The sequence below is a fragment of the Chiloscyllium plagiosum genome, unplaced genomic scaffold (assembly GCF_037043375.1).
Source record: "Chiloscyllium plagiosum isolate Xiang-an unplaced genomic scaffold, Cpla_swu_hap1 HiC_scaffold_8, whole genome shotgun sequence".
Classification (NCBI taxonomy): Eukaryota; Metazoa; Chordata; class Chondrichthyes; order Orectolobiformes; family Hemiscylliidae; genus Chiloscyllium; species Chiloscyllium plagiosum.
In genome coordinates this window covers 5174808-5198179 of record NW_028270146.1, presented here as the reverse complement: position 1 = coordinate 5198179, position 23372 = coordinate 5174808, and the positions used below count along the sequence as shown (strand labels likewise).

Sequence of the window (23372 nt, the reverse complement as noted above, 5' to 3'; positions counted from 1 at the left end):
TCCAAACAGACCCCACCACCAGGGATATATTTCCCTCCCCACCCCTTTCCGCCTTCCGCAAAGACCGTTCCCTCCGTGACTACCTAGTTAGGTCCACGCCCCCCTACAACCCACCCTCCCATCCTGGCACCTTCCCCTGCCACCGCAGGAATTGCAAAACCTGTGCCCACACCTCCTCCCTCACCTCTATCCAAGGCCCTAAAGGAGCCTTCCACATCCATCAAAGTTTTACCTGCACATCCACCAATATCATTTATTTATCCGTTGCTTCTGATGCGGTCTCCTCTACATTGGGGAGACTGGATGCCTTCTAGCAGAGCGCTTCAGGGAACATCTCCGGGACACCCGCACCAATCAACCACACCGCCTTGTGGCCCAACATTTTAACTCCCCCTCCCACTCTGCTGAGGACATGGAGGTCCTGGGCCTCCTTCACCGCCGCTCCCTCACCACCAGACGCCTGGAGGAAGAACGCCTCATCTTCCACCTCGGAACACTTCAACCCCAGGGCATCAATGTGGACTTCAACAGTTTCCTCATTTCCCCTTCCCCCACCTCACCCTAGTTCCAAACTTCCAGCTCAGCACTGTCCCCATGACTTGTCCTACCTGCCTATCTTCTTTTCCACCTATCCACTCCACCCTCCTCCCTGACCTATCACCTTCATCCCCTCCCCCACTCACCTATTGTACTCTATGCTACTTTCTCCCCACCCCCACCCTCCTCTAGCCTATCTCTCCACCCTTCAGGCTCTCTGCCTTTATTCCTGATGAAGGGCTTTTGCCCGAAACGTCGATTTTACTGCTCCTCGGATGCTGCCTGAACTGCTGTGCTCTTCCAGCACCACTAATCCATTGTCTGGTCATATTATTATTTACTTAGCGAATTATTAAAACTTCATCTTTCCTAATAAATAGTTACTTGAGAAAGGGATTCGAGAAAGACAGAAAAAGCTGGAAACATTCAAGTCATGTCTTTGGAGCAAAAACAGAGTAAACATTGAGACGTTATCTCAATTTTATTTTCTCTGTAGCGACAGTGTTTCCAGCATTTACAGTTTGATTCAGATGCCCAGCATCAGTAGTATTTTATTTTTTTGATGGAGAGAAATATTTTAAGCTATTTTCTTTTTTCCCTAAATATGCAAACTGTACTCAGACTGTCTCATTTAACGCTTTATTGAAGAAAGGAAGCAAAGGTGAACTTTGTAGGGTTTTCCTGAGATGAGTGGAGAAGGTTTCAATCCTCAAAACCTCAGTAGAAATCCTGGGGAAATTCTGAAAATAGTCAGATAATCTACTCTCAATTATCAGCAAAAACATTCCTGATTCAAAATAGAAATGTTAAGGCTCTGGAAATCCATTGGTAAGTGAAGGGTAACCAGCACAGAATTGTCAAAGGTAGCTTGCTGTTTAGCGCATATAATGTTTGTTAGAAGTATTTGGTAATAGGAATGTAGTAAATGCCTTTACAAAACACATTGGATAAGATATCACGCATTCAGCTCAATGTGTGCATATGCATATGCCTGATGTGAGAGGCAATGGGTAAAAAGTTGACCGGAAGTAGAATTATGTTAGGAAACTTAAGAATAAAACAGCTGGAAATGTTCAGGTCAGGCTCATCAACCTGAAATGTTAACTCTGTTTCTCACCACAGATGCCTCCAGACCTGCATATTTTCAGGCTCTTTTTTTTTGTTTCTATTTCCAGCATATGCAGTATTTTGCTTTAGTATCAGCTTAGTTTGTGTTGCTTGGGTTTGAGAAGTGCTGGAGGTGGAGTGCTCCAGGGTTTTGTGCTGATCTTTCATTCTTGATATATGATGATATAGATATAAAGATTATGTCATCTTTTTTATTTGTGGACTAGATGGAAAAAGAACTGTTTTCAAACCGGTAATTGAAAGATTTCAGGAAGAAAGTAGCCTGACATCCATTGAAAGTACTGTTTAAATAGCCATTGATTCAAGCAACAGTAGGCGAGACTGGGGAGGAGCTGGAGCCAAGGGCATGTACAAATGGAGATTCAGCCAGCAGCAATTAGCTGATTGGTCGGTAGACTAGGGATCAGTTATCAATACTTACTACCAGCAGTTGTCTGATTGGCTGAACATCTGGGGTTGTGAACACCATTCCTGATGAAGGGCTTTTGCCCGAAACATCGATTTTTCCTGCTCCTCGGATGCTACCTGACCTCCTGTGCTTTTCCAGCATCACTCTAATCTAGACTCTAGTTTCCAGCATATGCAGTACTCACTTTTTGCCTATAAGCCATCAGATCTCCACCAGATCAAGAGCACTATCTATGTTCATTTTCTTCAGCAGTTGTGATAAGTCTGCTACTTCTAAAAATCTTTAACCTTCTTACTGAATTGGAATAGCAGGGCATGATTTCTACAATGCTACCCCAGTGGGGCATGACATAGAGATGACTTGGACTTCTGCACAAGAACTAAAATCATAATTTATAAGTCAATATCTTGCAGAATGAACATCAATGTAAAAAAGGCACTTTGATGACTGGAATAAATACTGATGCAAAAGAAAAGATTAAAGTAAATAGTGAAACGCTGGATTAGTATTACTGGTTTAAGCACTTGGAAAACATCTTGTCAGGAGATAGTGTCATAAAGAAGTTGGAACTACAGTCACAATGGTAAAGAATGAATCACATAGATGTAAAGAATTGTTCAGCATATGTTGATCTGGAGTGTCTTGTTGTGCAGAGCTGATAAAATCCAGACAACTAAAAAATGAATGTGAGATGAGGCTCTGGTGATGGATAGAGTAAGTCAATTACAGAGCACCAGTGGAATGCAGAAATTTTCAGAATGGTGGAAGAGGAAAGAATATTGCTGAATATCATCAAAAAATGTCAGTAAGGTTGGATTGGCCATTTTTAAGGCATGAGCAGTTGCTGAGGACAGTGACTCAAGGAAGAGGAGCAGATGTACATTAAGCTGAAGAGATAGTTGATGTTAGACATCTTGAAAATGGGAGGGTCCTGCAAGCAACAAGAGGAAATTGCAAGATGTTGAGGCATGGAAAAATGAGCAGAGAACCTGCTATAATAACCAGTTCTATCAGTTAGGAAGATTATATAAGATTTTAGGAATATGGAGAGATTATTGGGATGGGAAGATGGAGATCAGGGCATGGTTAGGAACATGGGACTGGGATATCATAGCAATTATAGAAACATGGCTCAAGGATGGGCAGGACTGGCAGCTTAATGTTCCAGGATACAAATGCTACAGGAAGGATAGAAAGGGAAGCAAGAGAGGAGGGGGAGTAGCATTTTTGATAAGGGACAGCATTACAGCTGTGCTGAGGGAGGATATTCCCGGAAATACATCCAGGGAAGTTATTTGGGTGGAACTGAGAAATAAGAAAGGGATGATCACCTTATTGGGATCACCTAAAAGTCAGAGGGAAACTGAGAAATAAACTTGTAAGGAGATCTCAACTATCTGTAAGAATAATAGGGTAGTTATGGTAGGGGATTTTAACTTTCCAGACATCGACTGGGACTGCCATAGTGTTAAAGGTTTAGATGGAGAGAAATTTCTTAAGTGTGTACAAGACAATTTTCTGATTCAGTGTGTGGATGTACCTACTAGAGAAGGTGCAAAACTTGACCTACTCTTGGGAAATAAGGCAGGGCAGGTGACTGAGGTGTCAGTGGGGAAGCACTTTGGGGCTAGTGACCATAATTCTATTCGTTTTAAAATCGTGATGGAAAAGGATAGACCAGATCTAAAAGTTGAAGTTCTAAATTGGAGAAAGGCCAAATTTGACGGTGTTAGGCAAGAACTTTCGAAAGCTGATTGGAGGCAAATGTTCGCAGGTAAAGGGACGGCTGGAAAATGGGAAGCCTTCAGAAATGAGATAACAAGAATCCAGAGAAGTTGTATTCCTGTCAGAGTGAAAGGGAAGGCTGGTAGGTATAGGGAATGCTGGATGACTAAAGAAATTGAGGGTTTGGTTAAGAAAAAGAAGGAAGTATATGTCAGGTATAGATGGGATCGATCGAGTGAATCCTTAGAAGAGTATAAAGGAAGTAGGAATATACTTATAAGGGAAATCAGGAGGGCATAAAGGGACATGAGATAGCGTTGGCAGATAGCATTAAGGAGAATCTAAAGGGTTTTTACAAATATATTAAGGACAAAAAGGTAACTAGGGAGAGAATAGGGCCCCTCAAAGATCAGCAAGGCAGCCTTTGTGTGGAGCCACAGAAAATGGGGGAGATACTAAATGAATATTTTGCATCAGTATTTACTGTGGAAAAGGATATGGAAGATATAGACTGTAGGGAAATAGATGGTGACATCTTGCAAAATGTCCAGATTACAGAGGAGGAAGTGCTGGATGTCTTGAAATGGTTAAAGGTGGATAAATCCCCAGGACCTGATCAGGTGTACCATAGAACTCTGTGGTAAGCGAGAGAAGTGATTGCTGGGCCTCTTCCTGAGATATTTGTATCATCGATAGTCACAGGTGAGGTGCCGGAAGACTGGAGGTTGGCAAACATGGTGCCACTGTTTAAGAAGGGTGGTAAAGACAAGCCAGGGAACTATAGACCGGTGAGCCTGACCTCGGTGGTGGGCAAGTTGTTGGAGGGAATCCTGAGGGACAGGATGTACATGTATTTGGAAAGGCAAGGACTGATTCGGGATAGTCAACATGGCTTGGTGCGTGGGAAATCATGTCTCACAAACTTGATTGAGTTTTTTGAAGAAGTAACAAAGAAGATTGATGAGGAGAGAGCAGTAGATGTGATCTATATGGACTTCAGTAAGGCGTTCGACATGGTTCCCCATGGGAGACTGATTAGCAAGGTTAGATCTCATGGAATACAGGGTGAACTAGCCATTTGGATACAGAACTGGCTCAAAGGTAGAAGACAGAGGGTAGTTGTGGAGGGTTGTTTTTCAGACTGGAGGCCTGTGACCAGTGGAGTGCCACAAGGATCGGTGCTGGGCCCTCTACTTTTTGTCATTTACATAAATGATTTGGATGCGAGCATAAGAGGTACAGTTAGTAAGTTTGCAGATGACACCAAAATTGGAGGTGTAGTGGAGAGCGTAGAGGGTTACCTCAGATTACAACAGGATCTGGACCAGATGGGCCAAGGGGCTGAGAAGTGGCAGGTGGAGTTTAATTCAGATAAATGCTGCATTTTGGGAAAGCAAATCTTAGCAGGACTTATACACTTAATGTTAAGGTCCTAGGGAGTGTTGCTGAACAAAGAGACCTTGGAGTGCAGGTTCATAGCACCTTGAAAGTGGAGTCGCAGTTAGATAGCATAATGAAGAAGGCGTTTGGTATGCTTTCCTTTATTGGTCAGAGTATTGAGTACAGGAGTTGGGAGGTCATGTTGCGGCTGTACAGGACATTGGTTAGGCCACTGTTGGAATATTGCGTGCAATTCTGGTCTCCTTCCTATTGGAAAGATGTTGTGAAATTTGAAAGGGTTCAGAAAAGATTTACAAGGATGTTGCCAGGGTTGGAGGATTTGAGCTATATGGAGAGGCTGAACAGGCTGGGGCTGTTTTCCCTGGAGCGTCAGAGGCTGAGGGGTGACATTATAGAGGTTTACAAAATTATGAGGGGCATGGATAGGGTAAATAGACAAAGTCTTTTCCCTGGGATCGTGAAGTCCAGAACTAGAGGGCATAAGTTTATAGTGAGAGGGGAAAGATATAAAAGAGACCTAAGGGGCAACCTTTTCACTCAGAGGGTGGTATGTGTATGGAATAAACTGCCAGAGGAAGTGGTGGAGGCTGGTACAATTGCAACATTTAAGAGGCATTTGGATGGGTATATGAATAGGAAGGGTTTGGAGGGATATGGGTCAGGTGCTGGCAGGTGGGGCTAGATTGGGGTGGGATATCTGGTCGGCATGGACAGGTTGGACCGAAGGGTCTGTTTTTGTGCTGTACATCTCTATGACTGTATAAAATACAATTTAATGTGGAATAGTGTGAGTGATGCATATTGGGAGAAAATCCAAGGAATGGGACTTTGGACTTCATGCAAAGTCTGAAGAATTAAAATATGAGAGTACTGGTAGGGTCCTACATTAAAAGAAGAGCAGCATAATTGTGAGTTTTCTAAATAGGGGCTAGAATAAAGAAGTAACTCTCTTAAATTTTCAAGTTAGGTCATTGCCTGCAGTTATGGTCCTTGCAAGATCTTGGAGCTATAAAATACAATGCATGCCAATCAATCCCCTGTGATAAGGCAGTTCTTTTGAAGGGTGTATGGAATTAGTCTCACTCACTAATTTTTCCCATAACCCTGCAATTCTTTCTTTTTGCATAGACAGTATATCCAGTTGTCTTTGAAAGTCACAATTGAATCTGCATCCACCACCTTTTTCTGGAAGGCATTCTGATTACAGCAATAAGCTGTGCAAAACCAAATTCTCCCAATTTCCTGTTGGCTTTTTTTGTTGATTACGATATGTGTGTTCTCTTGACATTTATGTAATGGAAACAAATTCTCCTTGTTTATTCCCATCATGTTGAATTCCTGTATTAAATCTTCATCAACTTTCCTTGCTCCAAGACAATATCCCCAGCTTCTCCTGCATCTCGACTAGGAAAGGGCAATGAATCCGTAGGGAGTGAGACAGTGGGATTAGTTTTGGATTGTTATAACGAACAACTAGCACTAGAAGGATTGGCATAATGCTTCCTTTTGTGAAACCTCTGTGATTTAGGATTATTATTCCACTATTATTCAACAAAATCCAAGGTACTGGGTTGACCTTCGTACGGTTGACAATTATTTTTTCTTGGGCATACATTCTAGTTAGTGACTTCATATAATGCACTAAGGGGCTCAAGTGGAAGACTTATGTTCATGCAGCACCTGTTATCTGCAGATTAATAGGCAAATTCAAGAATGGAAATGCACAGGAGACTGTCAGCATCTGACAAAGGAAAAATTGAATTCATGTCATGGATGGGAACTTTGCCAGAATTTGTTTCTCTCTCCAACTGTTTCTGCAAAGTGCCTGTGAAGCATCTGACATTTGTGAAATAGCTGAAGAGCCTTTCTCGAATTGCATTTAATTCAGGGCTCCAAAAGGATAGATTTCCTCCTGGGCAGGTGCAGTGTACCCTGGACTAAAAAGTGGGAGAGGATGCCAATGAGTGACTAAATGTTAGAATACCAGTACAGCAAGTAATTAGGAAAGTTAATCATGTTATTGTATATTGTATATTGTAGAGGATTTAAATTCAAGGTTAGGATGGTTATGTTTCAGTTAAAAAGGAGATTAGATTAGATTAGATTAGATAAGATTCTCTAGTGTGGAAACAGGCCCTTCAGCCCAACAAGTCCACACCGACCCTCTGAAGGGTAATCCACCCAGACCCATTTCCCTCTGACTAATGCACCTAACACTTTGGGCAATTTAGCGTGGCCAATTCACCTGACCTGCACATCTTTGGACTGTGGGAGGAAACCGGAGCACCCGGAGGAAGCCCACGCAGACACGGGGAGAATGTGCAAACTCCACACAGACAGTTGCCTGAGACTGGAATCAAACCTGGGACCCTGGTGCTGTGAGGCCTTTAAGACCACATCTAGAGCACTGCATACAATATTGGCTGCCCTATTTAAGAAAAGATTTGAATGTGCTGGAAGCCCATCTCAGCTATAATGGCTGAGATGTCTTATATGATTTACTTGTTGTCCACTTTATGAAATAAGTGTTGTATCGTGTCGCTACCTCCAGCGCCATCTTAAAACACAGAAAAATAAACCAAAACACAAAATGTAAAGGCAGGAAAAACAAAGAAAAAGTGTTCAACTTTATAGTCCTTCATACTAAGTGCTCCACCATGCGCCTGGTGACCAGACTTGAGTCTCTTCACTGCACCGCTGTGACTGCAATGAAGGTTTGTCACTTTTTGTTGTCATTTCACCTCCACTGACATCCTCGCTACTATGCGTCTTGGTGACCTTGCCAATGCAGCTGCCATTGAGTACCACTCCAACCCAAACTACTCTGCCGCTGACGCGAGTCTGCTTTGGGCCCACCCTGTCAGTGCAGCCGCTGCTGATGCCGCCGGGTCTCGTATTGGGCCCAAACTCTCCTCTGCCACCTCCATGAATCTGCAGATGCCGCTGGGAACCCACACTCACCTCCACCGAGGTAGCCATGAGATCAGAGCTAGGACCACTTCATCAATGCAGGAGCCTGAACACGCCTGTACAGGCTGGACTCGTATCCACTGGAGTTGAGAAGAGTAAGTGGTGACTTGATTTAAACATATAAAACTCTGAGGGATCTCGACATAGTAGATGTTGAGAAGATGTTTCCTGTTGTGAGAGAATAGAGAACTAGGGGAACTGTTTAAAATTCAGGGGTCACCATTGAAACAGATGAGAATTTTTCTTTGAGATTCATGAATTTTTGCTTCCAGTATCTTCTGAGGAAGAGAGTTTGAATCCTTCTGTGTTTTTTAAGGCAGAGGTTGGTAGATTCTTGATGAGCAAAGGGGTGAAATGTGATTGGGATGAGGAATGTGAAGTAATCGGTGCAGATAGGATCTTATTAAATGGTGGGAGGAAAGGCCTCAAAGTGTTCAATGGCCTACTCCTCATTATTCAAAAACAAATAGGAACGGGCAATAAATGCTGGCCTGCCAGTGATGCCCGTATCCCATGAGTGAATAAAAACAAATGGTGTATGATTATTAAAATAGTTTGCAAAGACTTGCATTCCCTTGAGTTTAGAAGATTAAGGGATGTTTTGATCAAAATGTTTAAAATGTCAAAAGCATTTGATAATGGATCTATAGAAGCTTTTATCTCCAGGGAAGAATTCATGATGAGGGGACACGATGTTCAAAGCACAGCTGGACCATCAACTCTGCAAATGTCAGTGTGCAGCTTTTCATTAAGGCTAGTGGATATCTAGAGCACTTTCCCTCGAAGGCTGTGGATGCTGGGGGTCACTTGGAGCTTTCAGCTCTGAGAACAACAGATAATTGTCTGGTAAAGAGTGTAGTGTTGAGGAGTATTGTGTAAAGGCCATTGGACTTGATCTCCATTATGATCTCCATTGGGCAGGTTCAAGGAGCTGAATGGCCCCTCCTCCTGTTCCCATGTTTCTTTTAAACTAGACATGGCACCATTTTAAACTTCCTCTTTCCACATTCTGTGAATGTGTCTTTAAAGCAAATGCCTAACTTTTAAAATCTCGAACGGGGAGGGGTTTGTTAGCTCAATCATTAGTGAACATGCTTTTTGCAATCTGGCTAAATGTGATCTGGCCAATTTAAAAGAGTAAAAATGATAGAATTGAGTGGGAGGCTAACAGTACCACAGGGTGTGTTTCAGCGGAGGGAGATATCAGACACACTGAGAATTAAAGAATGATGGTAAGGAAACGACTTTAAACTTTCCTTTCCATATTCCTTGAACCAGGAGTCTAGCCCCTGCTATTACTCTAACCTAGTTATATACAGTATTCCATAGCCTCCTATTCCTGTGTGTAAAAATACAGATGTCCAGCTTCCATTTGACCTTCAGCCTGTGAGGAGAGGGAGGTTTGATAATCGACAGAGATGTGGAGGAAGAGTCCTTTGAGGTGGTTTATAAATCTCCAAATCATTATTGGCTTGTTTTCGTGCCCGAACCCTCCTCCCACTTTTTGATTTTGGCTGTGGAACCATATTTGTCTGTTTCAGAGGGCGGAGAATTGACGGACAGGCACTGGGGTCGGGACCGGGAAACATGGCATCGTCTCCTAAAGTTAGTATCGGGAGAGGAGCCGCAGTATAATGCTGAGGGCAAAGGCAGCGCCGTGAGGCTGGGAACGTGGTGATAATGAATGTGGTTTTAATTGTTGTTTCTTTCGACAGCCTGTGTTATACACATATTTCAGGAGTTCCTGTTCATGGAGAGTGCGAATTGGTGAGTAGCTGACCACCGAAACGTTGGGAAATTCTAGCATTGCGTTCTCTCGGCTTTACTGCGTGTTTTTGGGGCTTTGTGGCTCAGCGATAGTATCTCTACCCTTGGCTTAAGTCCCAGCTCCTTCAGGCGTGTGTCTGAGCAGAAGCAAAAGCAGAGTACGCTGGAGAAACTCAGCACGGTCTGGCAGCACCTGTGTAGAGAAAGCAGTGTTAACGTGTCGGGTCCGGTTTCTCTCCGCAGATGGTGTCAGACCTGTTGAGTTTCTCCAAGCTCTGTATCTGAGCAGGTTGATTAAAAACCTATTCTGTATGATCATCTTTGATTTTACTCAGCGGGGAGGCACACTGGAATGCATGTGAGAGTTTTCATATTTGTTTACATTTAAGACTTGGTAAAACCTTTCTTCCATCTTTGTGATCATACAGCTCTGGCTTTCAAGGGAGTCGCATATGACCAGGTAGCTGTCAATCTGATCAGAGACGGAGGCCAGCAGGTATATTTCCAGCCTTTTCCACATCTGTCCTTGTCATGTTTCTGAGCCATTACATTATACCCCATTCCCGTCCCTAAGAATTTTTCCCCTTTTTTGTCAATTGTCATTTTTAACTGCACAAACTCCCTTACTGTCCAAGCTGTGTGGAACACCCATTTTCTAAATAAGGTAGGAGTGACAGAGCCTGTCACCTACAGTAGTTCCCCCCTCCCTGTACTCGCAGGGGATACCTTCCAAGACCTACTGCGGAAGCCAGAAACCGCAAACCAATTCATTTCGAGGGGAAATTTACCTTCCCAGCAGCTCCTGGTCCCTGGTTCCGGAAGGTTCCCTATAATATGTTTGGGCTGCAGTAAATCGCGGGTAACTGTAACCATGGGAAACGATTCTGCAGATACGGTGGTCGACCTGTATTTTTTGTGGGACAGGAAATAGTGCACGGTTTGCCTATCTGGGAGTAAAATGTACAAATCCATTTGGCTACCTGAGCCTGCTCCAGCATTCAGTAAGATCATGGTGGATCTGATTACTCTACATTCCCAACTACCACCAATAACCTTTCACAGCATAAGAACTAGGAGCAGGAGTAGGCCGTCTGGCCCTTAAAGCCTGTTCCGCCATTCAGTAAGATCATGGCTGACCTTTTCATGGACTCAGCTCCACTTAACCGGACTCTCACCATATCCGTTAATTCCCTTGTTGTTCGAAAAAAAACTACCTTATCTTTAAAAATGTTCACTTAAGTAGTGTCAACTACTTCACTGGGCAAGGAATTCCATAGATTTACAACCCTCTGGGTAAAGAAATTCCTTCTCAATTCAGTAAAGTTTACCCTTTAGCTAATTAAAAATATATTTACTTCTGCCTAAAAAATATTCAAACACTGTGCTACAAGAGAGTCCAAAAATTTTTAGACCTCAGTGAAAATTCTCTTCTCTCTTAAATGGGCAACCACTTACTTTTAAAGTGACCCCTCGTTCTCTACCCTCTCCACTTTTACCCTGCCAAGATCCTTCAAGATTTTATATTTCAGTCAAGCGACCTGTTTCTTGTCTAAACTGGATAGAAGCCTAGACTGTCAAACCTTTCTTCATAAGAACAACTTATTCACTCCAGCTAATAGTCTGGGAAGCCTTCTCTGAATTGCATCCCTCTTCAAGTTAGGAGACTATAGTCTGTTGTCAGCTTTTATCTGCAGCCAAATCCTAACATTGTCCTGTGGAATTAGAAGTGCATTGGGAGTGTTACACTGTTAGATAACCTTTTAAATTCCATGTTAATCTGAACCTCACCATCTCTACAGCATGTTGATTCATTCAAGACCATCAATCCCATGAAACAAGTTCCAGCTCTCGCTATCGATGGCATTGTCCTCTCCCAGTCCGTAAGTTTGTTTGTTATGTGATGGGAAAGAGAAGAGGGGAGATTGTTTTCTGTTACTGATTGATGTTTTTCAGTGGAAATGAGGTCAGAATTCCAAGGTCTGTTTTCTGGCTCTGTAAATATTTAATTTGTAATCTGCATTCACCAAAAATTGTGAATCCAAGTTAATTCTGTGGTAGAAGGTGGAATGTGCTGCCTGAGAGGGTGATGGAGGCAGGTTCTCACAACATTTCAGAAGCATCTGGATGAGCACTTGAAATACCCAGATGTAATGGTTGTGGATTAAGTGCAGGTAAATAGGATTAATAATGTAGTTTGGTGTTTATTAGTTGGTATAGACATGGGCCATGAAGGGCCTGTTTCTATGCTGTATGACAATCTGACCAAAGTTTTATGATGATTGAGCCTTGAACCTCTCAAATGGCATAGGTCCACTTAATTACTTCTGACTTCCAGCAATTTGTGTGATGTAGACAAATGTTAATGGGCAGTTTGACCACACCAAGTGACATATTTGAATCATAGAATCTTACAGCTCATTGGGAGTCCATTGTGTCTCTTCAAAAATTGTGCACTTCTTTCCCACTCCCTGCTCTTCCTCAGAACCCATCAAATTTGTCACCTTGTTTATCCAATTTCCTTTTAAAGGTTGCTATTGAAACTGCTTCCATTACCCTTTCAGTCTGTATTCCAGAAAACAATAATCTGCTGTATGTCAAAATTTCACTTCATCTTTCCCCCGTCTTTTTGTCAAATATCTGAAATCTGCTAGTTACTGACTTCCCTGCTGTTGAAAGTAATTTCTTTTTTATTTACCCCAGAGATATTCATAATCTTGAATAATTTTATTACCTATCATTTCAACTCCCTTAGCTCTTGAGGGAAATGTTCCACTTTCCTTCAACTCTTTATGTAACTGAAATCCCTCTTCCTTGGTGCCATTCTGGTACATCTCACTATCTTCTTCAGTTAAGGAAATGTTTTATTTCTCTTTGAATGAGGAGTGATGGCTAGAGTACAGGGTAAGATCCCTTTCTTTTCCCTGAATATGCCAATGGAATTTTTAATGTCTATTGCCACATGTCTTTACAGGAGACCGTCTGATTTGAAGTCCATCCTCCTGACAGTGCAGTGCTGCGTGAGCGCTGTGCTGGAGTATCTGTCCATAAATGAGCTCAAATCTTGTGTGGCTTGACCCTCACTGTCTTCTGATCAATAAGTGAGCGTCCACTGAGCTAAGCTGCTCATGCAAGTGATTACTGAAGCCTGACAAAATCCCATTTTGAGGTTTCTTTTCATTTATTTGATGAATCCCTGGTTTTGAAAACAAATGTTTGTTAATTGATGGAATTAAAATATCTTTCATTCCCATTCCATAAACATTTTTGCTTCCGGTGTACACCAAGTGTGTCATTGACTTCACTGTGGATGACACTTAGTTTCTCTCAGAAAACTTTGGCAACTATTTTCACAGGCTGCCTCTGCCATTGAGTATGTTCAATACGGATTGTTAGATTTATGGATACGAAAGAAAGTAATGTATGTGGAGATAGTGTAAGAAGCTGGAGTTAATGTAGAAAATCAGTGATCGTGATGAATGATAGAGCAGGTCTGAAGGACTGAATAGTCTACTCCTGTTTCTCACCTTGACTTGACATCCCTAACTAGCAAAACTGCAACTCTCCCATACCCTTTACCAAATAAAGGTTCTGCTTCTGTGCTTTAATGTCTGTGTAGTGTGAGTCTATCTGTATTTCTAGAATTGGCAAAACTTTGAGGTTGTAGATTATTCTCAAGGGATGCTGCTGTTGGACGATCAGTAACTTTCTCTCCTAATGGTAGCTGGCTATAGTACAGTACCTGGATGAGACTAGACCTGGTCCTCGGCTGCTCCCAGAGGATGCCAAGAAACGTGCCCAAGTTCGGATGATTTCTGACCACATCACCTCTGGAATCCAACCTCTGCAGGTAAGACTTTGATGGTAGAAACCAACTTTTTGAGCCCTTGTTACTTCTGGACTAGAGTCCATCTATTATTTCCATTTCTGATGAGCCCACAGTCCCTTCAATCATCTGTGTGTCAGGCACATGGTGCCTCTATCAGACTGAATAAACCTTGGAGGGAACTACTTAAGTCCGGTAAGGTCACTCAGGATGAGATTTGTTTGGCTTCAGCATTGATGCCAATGTGTTTGTAGCTTACTCATGCTGTCTGATGATTTTTTTTTTCAGAACCTGCATGTTTTGCAGAAGATAGGAGAGGAGAAGAAACTTGAATGGGCTCAGCACTTCATCACTACTGGCCTCCAAGGTATGTCTGATGGGCAGTCTAATAGGCTAATTACACCAGAATAGTACTGTATAACATTCTAACCCATACAGCACTAATGCCACCCACGTCCATCGTCCTCTCCTCCCACAATAGTGAATTGGCCATGCTAAACTGCCCGTAGTGTTAGGTAAGGGGTAAATGTAGGGGTATGGGTGGGTTGCGCTTCGGCGGGGCGGTGTGGACTTGTTGGGCCGAAGGGCCTGTTTCCACACTGTAAGGAATCTAATCTAAAAAAAAATCCTGCTGAAACCAGCATCATCTACCCCAGCCTTGGCTATTCTGCTGATGCTTTGCCAACTTGCCATTGTCAACTCACTCTCTAACCTGAGCTTATCCAGAATTCTACTGCTGGTGTCCTAACTTTAAATCATGTCCTGTTTATCCATTGCCCAGCGCATTCTGGAAATTTTAAAATCCTCACCTTTATTTGCTTCCTTGGACTATTGCCACACCCCCCAATATTCTGTATCTTCCTTCATCAGTCTTACACCCCTCTGAAATCTCTGTGCTCCTGCAATTGCCCATCGCTCTACCTTCAGCTCTCTGAAGGTAGAGCTACCAAGCTCTAGAATTCCCTTCCTAAACTACTTCCTCCTCCAAGGTACTCCTTAAAATCTCTCTTCTAACAGAGTTATTAGTGAATTGCTGTAGTATCTCCATGAATCTTGATGTCACAGTCCCTGTTACTTGTGAAATGTGCTATGATGTCTTATTATGTAAAAATGCATGTTGTTGTTTGCACCACCCTCCTTTGCTAATATCTGCCTCTTTTCCAGCCCTGGAGAGTCTCCTGCAGTACACGGCTGGGCAGTATTGTGTTGGTGATGAGGTATGTATGAAGGTGCAATCTCAGTGACTGAGCTTCATACATTGTACAGTTTAGGGCAAGCACTGATGATGTTACTGATGACAGACCAAAAACATCCAAATTATCAGATCTTTACGGCCAGAGAAACGTGCACACACATGTGCATGCACACTCCTGCGCACACACATCTATCCCTACACCACCCACCACCATCACCCCCAATGCAGGCACATATATCTCCAGCACTAACTCTACATCGCTGTATTTGATGTAGTTGTTTGATTTCCTTGTGATATTACAGCTTAGTTGGCCATGCACACAGCTCATTTTATACTGCGTGCAGTTCAACTGCTTACTCATATAACAGCTCCCCCAATGCTGTCGCAGCTCTTCACCTAAGCCACCATGCTGCAGTTGCACATTCAAACAATGACTGTTCAATGACCTGCAAAGGGCTTGGCTGTGATGTCCTCTTTGTTCTCTAGCAGTGACCAAAGTGGGGAGTAGACAGTGATCAAAGGCCTTGGATGATTTTCTCCCCTATTCAACCCCGCCACACACACACACACAATAAGGAGTGGGGAGTATGCAGGGTTGACTCTTTCTGTCCAATGGGTAACAGAGTTGAGTGTATAAACAGGCAAAAACTCTGCAATATAGAGGTACAGCTAGAAGGTGAAACAGAAAGTGTGGCACAAACAAGAGGTCAAACTAAAGCCTCATCTTCTGGTTGCTGAGTCAGTGCTTATTAAACTTGCTACAGATCTGTTTTTTCCCCTAGCTCACGCTTGACTTTCTCTAAGGTACCCCCTTGCCCTAACTCCGAATGTCCTTTCACAACCTCTTGAGTTCATATTGTCTTTGAGGCTGACTTCCTGTTCTGTGGACCACATTCATCCTAAAGGGATTACAGCTCCCATTACTTGCTCATAATGATTCTGCTTCCCCCCCACCCCGACTCCCAAGTTTTCATACAAATGAGCAGAAAATTCTACAGCAGTGTCTATCAGGGAGGAAGGAGCTCGCCTGGTTTCATTCTATTTTTATCTCTATCATCATGGATGATATCTATCCCTGCACTGTGATGTCTAGTGTGTGCCAGGGATCTAAGTCTTGATTCACTCCTATTTCTCATCCACATGTTGCCCTCAGTAATATGTGAAATTGTGTTTTCAGTTTGATTATTTGTGCTGATAGCACCCCATTCTTCCTGTCCTCCACATCTGACCTCTGCTATCTGCAATTTGTCAGACTGCCTGTCGTGAAGTAACCTGAATTGCACACAGTACTACACAGCTGTGGCCTAACCAATGCTCTGTCCAACTCCAATATCACCTCCTTGCTCTTATACTCTATGTCACAACTGATGAAAGCAAGTTTCCCACATCTTTTCTTAACTATCTTATTCATGTGCTCTGTGACTTCAGGAATTTGTGAATAATTACCACAAGATCCCTGTTCTCCTGAGCTACCAATGTCATGTCATTCATTAAATACACCTTCATTTTGTTGTTACTTCCAAAGTATATCACCTTGCACTTATCTGTGTCAAATACCATCTGCCACTGTTCAGCTCATCTGACCAACCCTTTATAGCTTGCTATAATCTACTTCACTAGGAACCACCCTACTAATCTTGGTGTTGGCTGCAAATTTGCTTAACATTCCCCCACATTTTCATCTATCTCATTTATGTATATAACAAACAATAAGGGTCCTAGTAATGATCCTTGTGGTAAACTGGACAGCAGACTCCAATGACTCAAACAGCCTTCTACCACTACCCTTTATGTCCTGTTGCTAAGCCATTTTCTGATCCATCTCACCAAGTTTCCCTGAATTCCTTGTGCTTTAACCTTCTCAATTAGTTCCCATGTGCGACCTTGTCAAAAGCTTTGTTAAAATCCATATAAACTACATCAACTGAACTTCCATTATCTACACACTTGATCGCATTTTCAAAAAATTCTAACAAATTTGTAAGGTGTGACAAAGCCATGCTGACTATTCCTAATTAACCCATGCTTTTCCAAGTGTATATGAATCCTCTCCTTCAGTATTTTCTCTAATAGTTTCCAAGTGGGCTGCTTTGTTTAAAATGATGTCAAACATCAGCAGTGTTGGAACTACACTCCTGATAGCAAGTGTGTATTCCATCACATTCCTGACTTGGAGTCATAAAATCATACAGCATGAAAACAGATCCTTCGGTCCAACTCATCCATGCTGACCAGATATCCTAAACTGATCTAGTCTCATTTGCCAGCATTTGGCCCATATCCCTCAACTCTTCCTATTCCTATACCCATGTAGGTGACATTTAAATGTTGTAATTGTAATCACCTCCACCACTTTCTCTGGGAACTTCTTCCATGCTTGCACCACCTTCTGCATGAAAGGTTCTCCCTCTTTCCCCTCTCATCTTAGAACTATGCCCTCTAGTTTTGGACTCCACTACCCTGGGAAAAATATCTTAGCTATTCATCCTATTCACATCCTGCATGATTTTATAAACCTCTAAAAGGTCACCCCTCAGCCTGTGCTCCAGGGAAAAGAGCTCCAGCCTACTCATAGAATCCCTAGCGTGGAAGCAGGCCATTCAGCCTAACAAGCCCACACCGACTCTCTGAAGAGCATCCCACTCAGACTACCCCCCCCCCCCCCCCCCACTATGCCTGATATCCCATGGCTCATTCACCTAACCTGTACATTTCTGGATGCTCTGGGCATTTTTAGCATTGCCAATCCACCTAACCTGCATGTCTTTGGACTGTGGGAGGAAACCCACTCAGACATGGGGAGAATGTGCAAACTCCACACAGACAGTCGCCTGAGGCTGAAATTGAACCTGGGTCCCTGACACTGTGAGGCAACTGTGAGGCAGCGCTAACTACTGAGCGACCACACCTCCAAACGTCCAGCGAAGATCAAACTTGCGACTCCTGGTTTACGACACAGTGTTCTAACCACTGAGCTATGAGCCTATATTCAGCCTCTCCCTAATGTGACACCCCTGTTTAAAAGGAGACTAAGGCAATATATAGAAAATTACAGACTGATTAGCCTAATTTCAGTCATGGGTAAGATCCTGGAATCCATTGTGAAGGATGAGATTTCTGAGTATTTAGAAGTGCATGGTAAAATAAGGCAAAGTCAGCATGATTTCATCAAGGGGAGGTCATGCCTGACAAATCTGCTAGAATTCTTTTGAGGAAGTAACGAGCAGGTTAGACCAAGGAGAGCCAATGGATGTTATTAGATTAAATTAGATTACTTAGAGCGTGGAAACAGGCCCTTTGGCCCAACAAGTCCACACCGACCCTCCGAAGAGCAACCCACCCAGACCCATTCCCCTACATTTACCTCTTCACCTAACATTACGGGCAATTTAGCATGGCCAATTCACCTAACCTGCACATTTTTGGACTGTGGGAGGAAACCGGAGCACCCGGAGGAAACCCACACAGACACAGGGAGAATGTGCAAACTCCACACAGACAGTTGCCTGAGGCGGGAATTGAACCCGGGTCTCCGGCCCTGTGAGGCAGCAGTGCTAACCACTGTGCCACCGACTAATCTACCTGGACTTCAAGAAGATCTTTGGCAAGGTGCCGAACAGGAGGCTATTGAGTAAGATAAGGGCCCATGGTGTTAGAGGCAAGGTGCTAGCATAGATAGAAGCTTGGCTGTCTGACAGAAATCAGAGAGTGGGGATAGAAGGGTCCTTATCAGGATGGCAGCCGATGACAAGTGGTGTTCTGCAAAGCTCAGTGTAGGAACCACAGCTTTTCACTTTATACATTTAACGATCTAGATGAAGGAACTGAGGGCATTCTGGCTAAGTTTGCAGATTATAGAGATAGGTAGAGGGACGGTAGCATTGAGGAGGCAAGGAGGCTGCAGAAAGATTTGGACTGGTTAGGAGAGTGGGCAAAGAAGTGGCAAATGGAGTATAATGTGGGAAAGTGTGAGGTCCTGCACTTTGGTAGGAAGAATAGAGGCATGAACTGTTTTCTAAGTGGTGAGAAAATTCAGAAGTCTGAAGTGCAAAGAGACTTGGGAGTTCTAGTCCAGAATTCTCTCAAGGTATAAACTTGCAGGTTGAGTCAGTAGTTAGGAAGGCAAATGCAATGATGGCATTTATTTTGAGACGACTTGAATAGAGAAGTGGGAATGTACTTCTGAGGTTGTGTAAGGCTCTGGTCAGACCACGTTTAGAGTATTGTGTGCAGTTTTGGACCCCATATTTCAGGAAGGATGTATTGGCCCTGGAGCGTGTTCAGAGGAGATTCACGAGAATGGTCCCAGGAATGAAAAGCTTAACGCGTGCAGAATGTTTGAGGACTCTGGATTTATACTCGCTGGAGTTCAGAAGATTGAGGGGGGGTATCTAATTGAAATATACAGAATATTGAAAGGCCTGGAGAGAGTAGCTTTTGGGAAATTGTTTCTATTGATAGAAGAGACTAGAACCCAAGGCCATAGTCTTAGGGTAAAGAGAATACCTTTCAGAACGGAGATAAGGTGCAGCTTTTTCAGCCAGAGAGTGGTGAATCTATGGAATTCATTGCCACAGAAGGCTGTGGAGGTCAGGTCATTGAGTATATTTAAGACTGAGATATATAGGTTCTTGTGTATCGAGGGTTAAGGGGAGAAAGAGGGAGAATGGGGTTGAAAAACCCATCAGCCATGATTGAATGAGCGAGCAGACTCAATGGGCTAAATGGCTTCATGTCTCCTCCTATGTCTTATGGTCTAGTTCAAACCCTCCAATCCTGGCAACATCCTTGTAAATCTTTTTTTAACCCTTTCAAGTTTCACAACATGCTTCTTATAGCAGGGAAACCAGAATTGAATGCAGAATTCTAAAAGTGGCCTCACCGATATCTTGTTCAGCCACAACATGACATCCCAACCCCTATACTCAGTGCTCTGACCAGCTTCTCCACCACCGTCTATCTTCGACTCTACTTTCAAGGAGCTGTGCACCTGCACCCTGAGATCTCTCTGTTTGGCAATACTCCCAAGGGTCCTATCATTAAGTGTATAAGTCTTGCCCAGGTTTGCCTAAGCAAAATGCAACACCTCACATTTATCTAAATTAAACTCCATCTGCCACTCCTCAGCTAGGTCTCATTGTACTCTGAGATAACCTTCTTTGGTGTCCACTACACCTCTATTTTGGTGTCCTCTCCAAATCATATTTATAAATGATGAAAAACAGTGACCCAGCAGCGATTCTGGCAGCACACCACTTATCCCAGGCCTCCATCCGAAAAACAACCCTCTACCACCACCCTCTATCTCCTACAGTCAAGTCACTTTTGTATCCATTTGGCTAGTTCCCCCCAGATCCCATGTGATCTAACTTTGCTAAACAGTCTACCATGCAGAACCTTGTCGAATGCTCTGCTGAAGTCCATATAGACAATATCTACTGCACTGTCTCCATCAATGTTCTTTGTCACCTCTTCAAAAAACCCAGTCAAGTTAATGAGACACAATTTCCCATGCACAAAGCTATGTTGATTATCCCTCATTCCTGATGAAGAGCTTTTGCCTGAAACATTGATTCTCCTGCTCCTTGGATGCTGCCTGACCTGCTATGCTTCCCCAGCACCACACAATGGGGGAGATACTAAATGAGTATTTTGCATCAGTATTTACTGTGGAAAAGGATATGGAAGATATCTGTAGGGAAATAGATGGTGTCATCTTGCAAAATGTCCAGATTACAGAGGAGCAAGTGCTGGATGTCTTGAAACGGTTAAAGGTGGATAAATCCCCAGGACCTAATCAGGTATACCCTAGAACTCTGTGGGAAGCTAGAGAAGTGATTGCTGGGCCTCTTGCTGAGATATTTGTATCATCGATAGTCACAGATGAGGTGCTGGAAGACTGGAGGTTGGCAAAGGTGGTGCCACTGTTTAAGAAGGGCGGTAAAGACAAGCCAGGGAACTATAGACCGGTGAGCCTGACCTCGGTGGTGGGCAAGTTGTTGGAGGGAATCCTGAGGGACAGGATGTACATGTATTTGGAAAGGCAAGGACTGATTAGGGATAGTCAACATGGCTTTGTGCGTGGAAAATCATGTCTCACGAACTTGATTGAGTTTTTTGAAGAAGTAACAAAGAAGATTGATGGGGGCAGAGCAATAGATGTGATCTATATGGACTTCAGTAAGGTGTTCGACAAGGTTCACCATGGGAGACTGATTAGCAAGGTTGGATCTCATGGAATACAGGGAGAACTAGCAGTTGGATACAGAACTGGCTCAAAGGTAGAAGACAGAGGGTGGTGGTGAAGGGTTGTTTTTCAGACTGGAGGCCTGTGACCAGTGGAGTGCCACAAGGATCGGTGCTGGGTCCCCTACTTTTTGTCATTTACATAAATGATTTGGATGCGAGCATAAGAGGTACAGTTAGTAAGTTTGCAGATGACACCAAAATTGGAGGTGTAGTGGAGAGCGAAGAGGGTTACCTCAGATTACAACGGGATCTTGGAGCAGGTGGGCCAATGGGCTGAGAAGTGGCAGATGGAGTTTAATTCAGATAAATGCATTTTGGGAAAGCAAATCTTAGCAGGACTTATACACTTAATGGTAAGGTCCAGGGAGTGTTGCTGAACAAAGAGACCTTGGAGTGCAGGTTCATAGCTCCTTGATAGCTCTGGATAGCAGTAACAGGATAGGTCAGAGTCAGCATGGATTTATGAAGGGGAAATCATGCTTGACTAATCTTCTGGAATTTTTTGAGGATGTAACTCTGAAGATGGCCAAGGGAGATCCAGTGGATGTCGTGTACCTGGACTTTCAGAAAGCCTTTGATAAAGTCCCACATAGGAGGTTAGTGAGCAAAATTAGGGCACATGGTATTGGGGGCAAAGTACTGACTTGGATTGAAAATTGGTTGGCTGACAGGAAACAAAGAGTAGTGATAAACAGCTCCCTTTCGGAATGGCAGGCGGTGACCAGTGGGGTACCACAGGGATCAGTGCTGGGACCGCAGCTTTTTACAATATATATTAATGATATAGAAGATGCTATTAATAGTAACATTAGCAAATTTGCTGATGATACAAAGCTGCATAGCAGGATCAAATGTGAGGAGGATGTTAGGAGATTACAGGGTGACCTGGACAGGTTAGGTGAGTGGGCAGATGCATGGCAGACGCAGTTTAATGTGGATAAATATATGGTTATCCACTTGGGTGGCAAGAACAGGAAGGCAGATTACTACCTAAATGGAATCAATTTAGGTAAAGGGGCAGTACAAAGAGATCTGGGTGTTCTTGTACACCAGTCAATGAAGGCAAGCATGCAGGTACAGCAGGTAGTGAAGAAGGCTAATAGCATGCTGGCCTTCATAACAAGAGGGATTGAGTATAGAAGCAAAGAGGTTCTTCTGCAGCTGTACAGGGCCCTGGTGAGACCACGGCTGAAAATGTGTTGCTGGAAAAGCGCAGCAGGTCAGGCAGCGTCCAAGGAACAGGAGAATCGATGTTTCGGGCATAAGCCTTTCTTCAGCTGCGCTTTTCCAGCAACACATTTTCAGCTCTGATCTCCAGCATCTGCAGTCCTCACTTTCTCCCTGGTGAGACCACACCTGGAATATTGTATGCAGTTCTGGTCTCCAAATTCTGGCTATTGAGGGAGTGCAGGGTAGGTTCACGAGGTCAATTCCTGGAATGGCAGGACTATCTTATGTTGAAAGATTGGAGCGACTGGGCTTGTATACCCTTGAGTTTAGAAGACTGAGAGGAGATCTGATTGAGACGTATAAGGTTATTAAAGGAGGCACTCTGGAGGCAGGAAACATGTTTCAGCTGATGGGTATATCCCGAACCAGAGGACACAACTTAAAAATAAGGGGTAGGCCATTTAGGACAGAGATGGGGAGAAACTTCTTCACCCAGAGAGTGGTGGATGTGTGGAATGCTCTGCCCCAGAAGGCAGTGGAGGCCCAGTGTCTGGATTCGTTTAAGAAAGAGTTGGTAGAGCTCTCAAGGATAGTGGAATCAAAGGTTATAGAAATAAGGCAGGAACAGGATACTGATTGAGGATGATCAGCCATGATCATAATGAATGGTGGTGCTGGCTCAAAGGGCAGAATGGACTACTCCTGCACCTATTGTCTATTGAAAGTGGAGTCCCAGGTAGGTAGGATAGTGAAGAAGGCGTTTGGTATACTTTCCTTTATTGGTCAGAGTATTGAGTACAGGAGTTGGGAGGTCATGTTGCAGCTGTACAGGACTTTGGTTAGGCCACTGTTGGAATATTGCGTGCAATTCTGGTCTCCTTCCAATCGGAAAGATGTTGTGAAATTTGAAAGGGTTCAGAAAAGATATACAAGGATGTTGCCAGGGTTGGAGGATTTGAGCTGTAGGGAGAGGCTGAACAGGCTGGGGCTGTTGTCCC

General features: G+C 43.4%; 1 protein-coding gene across 5 annotated transcripts in view; it reads left to right on the top strand.

Annotated features, from left to right (window-relative positions):
- Window positions 1-23372, top strand: part of gstz1 (glutathione S-transferase zeta 1) — a 46395-nt gene that overhangs the window by 16507 nt on the left and 6516 nt on the right. Inside the window, exons 1-7 of one of the 5 annotated variants that reach the window (XM_043696880.2) lie at window positions 9712-9775; window positions 9886-9937; window positions 10366-10433; window positions 11737-11817; window positions 13659-13784; window positions 14049-14127; window positions 14925-14977. In XM_043696880.2, the coding sequence (XP_043552815.2) occupies window positions 9758-9775; window positions 9886-9937; window positions 10366-10433; window positions 11737-11817; window positions 13659-13784; window positions 14049-14127; window positions 14925-14977 (477 nt within the window). In that variant the 5' untranslated portion in view covers window positions 9712-9757. Of the gene's footprint in view, window positions 1-9177; window positions 9403-9711; window positions 9776-9885; window positions 9938-10365; window positions 10434-11736; window positions 11818-13658; window positions 13785-14048; window positions 14128-14924; window positions 14978-23372 lie in introns of those variants that run through there. The other 4 variants (XM_087989558.1, XM_087989555.1, XM_087989556.1 and 1 more) reach the window with 4 other exon arrangements.